At 47.1% G+C, this 6,548-nt stretch overlaps 1 protein-coding gene across 2 annotated transcripts in view; it reads right to left on the bottom strand.

Moving 5' to 3' along the window:
• Slc25a25 (solute carrier family 25 (mitochondrial carrier; phosphate carrier), member 25) overlaps window positions 1-6,548 on the bottom strand; it is a 41,299-nt gene that overhangs the window by 17,013 nt on the left and 17,738 nt on the right. The window contains exon 2 of one of the 2 annotated variants that reach the window (XM_013021388.1): window positions 3,253-3,779. The exons of the other annotated variant lie outside the window; for it this stretch is intronic. Within the exon in view, the coding sequence (XP_012876842.1) occupies window positions 3,253-3,471 (219 nt within the window). The 5' untranslated portion in view covers window positions 3,472-3,779. The remainder of the gene's footprint in view (window positions 1-3,252; window positions 3,780-6,548) is intronic. 2 annotated transcript variants of the gene reach the window in all.

Below are 6,548 nucleotides of genomic sequence, written 5' to 3'. Positions count from 1 at the left end.
AAAAAAAAAAAAAAAAAAAGCTGGAAGTAGAGCTGAGGCTCAAGTGGCAGAGCTCCAGCCTTGAGTGAGGGGTCTGGGGTCATCCCATGAGCAACATGACCCAAAAGTTGAGCAAACAGACCTGGAGAGAGAACCTCATTTGCTCAAGTCCCAAGTCTGTCGGTGACAGAGCTTGGGCTTGAAGCCAGGCCCAGGCTCTTGTTACAACATCCACTTAAAGCAACTTCCAACCTGATACTTCAGCGAGGAGATTTGGGAGCTCAGTTCTGGAAGAATTCTTGGAAGCCTGACACTGAGACCTGCTGTCAGCAACATTGCATATGGGAAGATAGGTAGAAAGGTGTAACTTGAGCAAGTTTAGCCTTAGCTAAACTAGAGCTTTGAAAGCCAGGTGGGGAGGACAATGAAGCACCAGCATCAGACCTGGATTCTATTCCTGACATCTCCCTAGCTCCCAGCTCTCCAAGATCAGGGAACAGCACACAGTAAGATTCTTCGCTGCCCTCTTTATTTATTCTAATTTTGTGACCCAGATCTATTTGTTTCTTCTCCTCAGATGTCTATTCCTCCGACTACTATAGGGAAACAATGACTAGCACTAGATCCCGTAGAATTCAGTGGCGTCAGATTCCACTTCATCCATAAAGGAGATCTCACTAGCATTTTTCCACTGCAGATCTGTCTATTATGCACCAAAACAAAACAAAAGAACCCAGCAGGTACTTCCTGTAAGGGCTGGAATACTATGTGTAAAGAACAGAGCAGGTACGGTGTTGGTAATGTAGCACTAAGTCAGAATGTGACTCCTCCCTCCTCTGCAATGACTCAGACCAAGGCAGAAAGATTAATAAATGAAGGCTCACAAGCACCACCCACCTTCAAGGCTCTCTAATCTCACTGGCTGCTGCGGCTGCAGTGTCTTTTGATGATCAGGTTGCCATGACAGCCCAGTGTAACGGGTTTCCAGTGAAACCGGCCTACACTTGGCAATTACACACACAATGAACAAAATTCTGAGCTTTAGAGAAGACAGCCCCTCAGGATTTGCAAGCTCCAATGCCGTGAGGCCACCTCCCACTTGAGACTGGTGGCTTTCTTTCCCAACTGCAGATTAACTATAAGACAAAGATAAAAAGGAAAATTGGAACAGTTCCTAGAATTAAAAGCTTTCAGGAAGGAACCTGACTCAGACAGATATATTTACATGGAGGAAGTGAGAGGGAAATAAAGTAGTGCTACTGGACAATGAGGAGCTTGAGAACCAAAGAACTTCTCTGTAAGGTTTCCAGGGCCTTCTGGGGGCCTCCTTCTGACATAAGGGTCAAAGCAGGGCACTTGGTATTCGCATCTTCCATGCCTGTTGGGCTACACTGCTCCTTTTCAGTTTATCTGCTTTGAAAGAGTCTACACCGCTCAGATGTGCTTCCTCCCTTGCTTCAAACCAGCTGCTTAAGTCCCTTCGCTCCTCCAATACATCGACGCCAACCCATCCCCCAAGTGAGGGATCCCTGGATCTCTTGATTCTGTAGGCTAGGAAAGAGGCTGATCAGCACAGCAAGTCCTACCCGAGGCAATCCCTGGGGCAGAGCTGGCAAGAAGTGCCCATATGAGCTGGGAAATGGAGCAGTTAATTATTAAAGTGGTCATTTAAAAAAAAAAGTGATTTTAAAAGCCAGCCAATCCAGGCCATAAGGAAAGTAGGGCTATAGATAAAAATGTTCCTTATAAAAACTAGTGCTATCACCATTTCTGATTGTATGTGTATGTGTGTGAGTGTGAGTGTGCACGCACGCATGCCAGTCCTGGGGCTTGAACTCAAGGCTTGGACGCTGTCCTTTTTGTGCTCAAGGCTAGCACTCTACCACTTAAGTCACAACCCCACCATTGGTCTTTTTCTTTTTTGTGTGGTTAATTGGCACTAAGAGTCTCACAGACTTTCTTGCCTGGGCTGGCTTCAAACTAGTACCCTTAGATCTTAGCCTCCCTGAATTGCTACGATTATAGGCATGCACCACCAGAGCCCAGCTCCATTTCTGATCTTCTCTAAATCGAGTGAAAGGTGGAACGTGACCCTCCCTGGGCTCATTCAGCTTGACCACCTCAAGCATAACACCCCCGGCTCTAAGGCCTGACACCGTAGAGTTCAGCAGTGTAGATTCTCCTCAATGTCAAAGCTTACCTGATGCAAAGGTTGCTACAGCAACCTTTCTACTCCCTCTCTACTCAACAAGGTAAAGGGGGCATTGATTAAATATAGCCATTCAACTCCATGAACATTTTGGGAGTGTATGTACAATATGCTAAACATAGGGTAAAATCCCCACTACTGTGAATAGAAAAGATTCAGAAAAACCAAAGCCCAGGAGGTGAATGAGGTCGCACCTATGCAGAGAGGACAAATCTCAGTCAAATGCCCATTTTTAATTTGTTGTAATCTGAGAGCAGCCCAGCTAGCTCCACTAAGCACTGCTTTCGTAAGAGGGAGTGAGGTAGGAAAGGATAAAGCTCCAGACATATGTGGAGTTCAATCTCATCTCTAGCTCTTCTTGTTTAACCTTTCTGCATTAGTTTTGTCATCCAGGCTGTGGGAATATTCTGTCTTACCTTGGCTCTTATGAAAGGTGGATGGATATTGTAATTCAGGGGTCAGGAAGGACTAAATGCCATTGGACTTGGCTGACCCTGAGGAGTGGCTGTGTCATTCCTAGAGGGCTGCCAGCTTGTACATTTCCTGATGCCACCTTCTCCAGGGACCTGACCATATCCCTTCCCTCTCCCTCCCAGACCCAAGGTAACCTGGGTTCTACAGAGGCACACCTGGGTCCCACCTTAGGCATGCCAACAAGATCTGTCCCTAGCTTTTAGGCCATTAGGTGAAATGCCCAAGGCACCCTCTATTACCCTCCGGCTGGTTCTGTCTGGACTGTTTAGGTAAGCTAAGACAATATACTTCAGATCATCCCTTACTTTCAAGAAGGGGCTTTCCAAAGCAAAACTGATCAATCCTAAGGCAAATCTTTCTTCAGGGCCACCCTGAGGTGGCCTTAGTGGGCAGCAAAATGTTTAGAGTGGCCACAGAAAGATTGTAGAAGGAACCTGAGAACTTTTTCACTGCCTAATACTCTGACTGCATGCCCCCCCCCCAGCCCCAACTGATTTCAAGTCCCTCTCCTCCCCCCATCTTTTTCTGAGGAAATGATCCTGGAACAGCCTGCAGACTCAGAGGTTCTCTCTCAAGAATGCCATCATTACCTTAGGAAATTGCTCTGCAGGTCCAACCACCAGCAAAATGGTGGGTCTCTTTTCCGTGGCCTCAGCCCTTCCGTTCTGTTTGCCCAAAAAGCTTGTCGTCTGGTCTCCCCGAGCAGGAGTTTGGGTGCCTCTGCTTTCATGATTGGTGTCCTCTCTGGAGCCTTGGCAGCCAGCCTTCGGGAAAATGCTGGACAGAAAATGCCCCAGCATCTGCGACATGCTGGTTTCTTCCAAATGCCACGGGTGGTGGCTGTTCACTTCAGAGGGACGTGACCACAATACCAAGGGTCTCTGGCTAACAGCTGCCTGGAAGGCTGGCGTGGGGGGGTCTCAGGCTGGAAGCTCCGCATGCACAGACTGCTTCCTGCTTTTGCAAATTCGCTCACTAGCACTGCAGTCGTTCCTGGCCTGAGGACTTCACTACGAGGATGAGGACAGGATGCCTCTGGGCTTCTGACTGACAAGGAGAGCAGCTGGGCTTCTCCAATACAAGCCCTTCTGCAGGTGGCCGGTGATCAAAGGTTTGGCTTTTAAAAAAAAAAAACAAGAGGAAAAAGTGATATCCAAAACAGACCTCTCCTGGAGGCTGAAGCAACTTGCCAGCTCCCCGGCATTCAGCACCCGGTTCCTCACCCAAGCCCAGGACCCGAGCATCCAGGCTGCATTCTCACTGCAGCAGCTCCCGGCCAATCACCTCTGCCGACACTACCGAGTTCATTATCCCTCCAATCACAGGCGGCAGACTGCCTCCTGCACCCCAAGTCTGCAGGGAGGTGCAGATACAAGCTCCAGCTCAGGTTGAGTGCTGAATCCACTGGCTCACGGGTGTAGTAACTTTCTACTCTCAGCCAGGTGGATTCCAGGATGGCAGTCATCGAATTTAACAGGACCCAGAGTCTTTAAGCCATTTAAGCCACACTCGCCCTGTTCCTTCCTTCTCCAGTTCTTAGTGGCAGAAAGCAGCCACAACACAGCTACTTCTCCTGGGTCTCCCAGGAGACCAGGTGCCTGGGGGCAGGAATCACACCACAGATCTGGACTTCCACTCATAGGGCCCCAAAGCAAGCACAGATTTGCTGTAGATTACACTGGGCAAATGTAAAAAAGGATTAACCCTTGTCATTTGTTTCTTAGTACCAGCAGACAGATGCAGAAACCAACTATGTCCATCCCGAAAAAAATGACCCTTTGATCTCACAGTTCATGACTATTCTTGAGGGGGGGGGGGACTTTTTAGTGGTTAATAGGAGATAAGTTTCATGGGCTTTCCTATCTGAGCTGGCTTTGAACTGTGATCCTCTCAGATCTAAGCCTGAGTAACTAGATTTATGGATGTGAGCCACCAGGTTCTTTTAAAGATACAAGCACACACATACAACACAAAAGTTTAGTAAACTCTGTTGAGGAGAGCATTAGAGCACACATATCCTCTCTGAGGAGCAATTTAGTTCCAGCTGCCAGCATTTCAAAAGCTCCAACCCTTTGACACAGCACTTCTGCTTTTAGGAACTTATCCTGTGGATATACTTGCACACATGGACCTTCTGCTGGCATATACACAGAAAGTGAGCCTTGTTTAGACTCTTAGGGAGTAGGTACCTAGATTATGGTGCATCCCTGGGCAAGGGTTAAAAGCACAAGGAGGCTCTTCACAGCATGTATACTATTATGGGGTAGCAAAACAGCAAGGCCATTTCTAATCATGACGACTACCTCTGAAAAGATCTATGTAGCTGAAGAGGGTTTGGGCTGGGAAGGCATTTGGAGATTTCAGGAAAGAAAGTCTGATGGGAGATTTGATTTCACTGAATGATCTATCTTGTGAAACTGAATCATGAGCATGATCTAGGCATACATATAAACTTGTAAATAAATGAAAGGTTTATTTAAAGGGAAGACCTAAGACTAGAAAACTAGATAGCCAAGACAGAGCTGTCATGAAAATCTCAAGGATTCTACTTCAATTGCCTGGGTTGCTGGATAATCAGAATAAATTTATCTAGAAACAATTTTGCGCATTAACTAAATGTATGGTCTTTGAAGTCAGACTCCATGTTCAGATCCTGGCTATCACTTAACCAAAGCTGTGAGATCTCAATTAAGTTACATTAGCTCTTAGTGATTCAGTAAGCAACAAGAGAGATTCATCTTTTTTTTTTTTTGGTCCGGTTGTGGGGCTTGAATTCTGGGCCTGGGCGTTGTCCCTCAGCTCTTCAGCTCAAGGCTAGCGCTCTACCATGAGCCACCTTTCCAGCCCCAGATGTTGACTTTTATGTACACCACAGTGGAACAAATTATAAGCAGGGATAGAGCATTTGGTCCTAAGGGACTTAAGTTTTAAGAGCAAGCCCTGGGGTGCCCTGGTGCAGCTGTGATGAGACTGCTTGATGACTGGGCAGACTCCTGCTCAGCCTCCCCTAAGTCCACAACGCTCAGCTGTCTCCTACGCAGCCCAATCCAGAATGGCTCTGCTTTGGAGCTACCATAACACATATTTCTATTGCTAGGGTCCCTGAAAGAAGGCGGCTTTAGGCTCAGCTGGTTTCTAAGGAGCCAAGAAACAGACATGAACAAGATTTGCCCCTCCTCTCCTGTACTAGACAGGTGCTCGGCCTCTTGGACCACTATTCCCAGCTCACCCCCCTTTGTTGTCTGAGATCAGGACTCAACTCAGTATCTGATACATTTGTTCACTGGCTGGCCCTCTACTACTTGAGCCATGCCTCCAACCGATTTTGCTTTTATTTTCTGGATGGATGTGTATGCCTGCGCCAGCCTGGCTAGAATAGGCACATGCCTATATTCAATTAGATCTCCCTCCATACCTCACCCCCAGCCCTTACCTTCTCTCACACATAATTGAACTCAGGGCCTGGGTGCTGTCCCTTCGTTTTTCACTCAAGGCTAGAGCTGTACCACTTTAGCCAAAGCTCTAATTCGGCTGTTTTTTTTTGTTGGTCATGGATCTTGAACTCTGGGCATAGGTGCTGTCCCTCAGCTCTTTAGCTCAAGGCTAACACTCTACCGCTAGAGCCACAGCGCTACTTCCGGTTTCCTGGTAGTTAATTGGAAATAAGGGTCTCATGGACTTTCCTGCTTGGGTTGGCTTTGAACCATGATCCTCAGATCTCAGCCTTCCGAGTAGTTAGATTATAGGCATGAGCCATGAGAGCCTGGCTTCTACTTCAGCTTTTTGGTGATTAATTAGAGGTAAGAGTCTCATGGACTTTCCTGATAAAATCAAAGAATCCCAGTTCTAAGCCAGCCTGGGCAGAAAATCTTTGATATTTTTTTTT

Source organism: Dipodomys ordii, unplaced genomic scaffold (assembly GCF_000151885.1).
Source record: "Dipodomys ordii isolate 6190 unplaced genomic scaffold, Dord_2.0 Scaffold55, whole genome shotgun sequence".
In the NCBI taxonomy this organism is placed as follows: domain Eukaryota; kingdom Metazoa; phylum Chordata; class Mammalia; order Rodentia; family Heteromyidae; genus Dipodomys; species Dipodomys ordii.
Note: the sequence above shows the minus strand (reverse complement) of the source record. Positions and strands in the feature narration are given on the sequence as shown.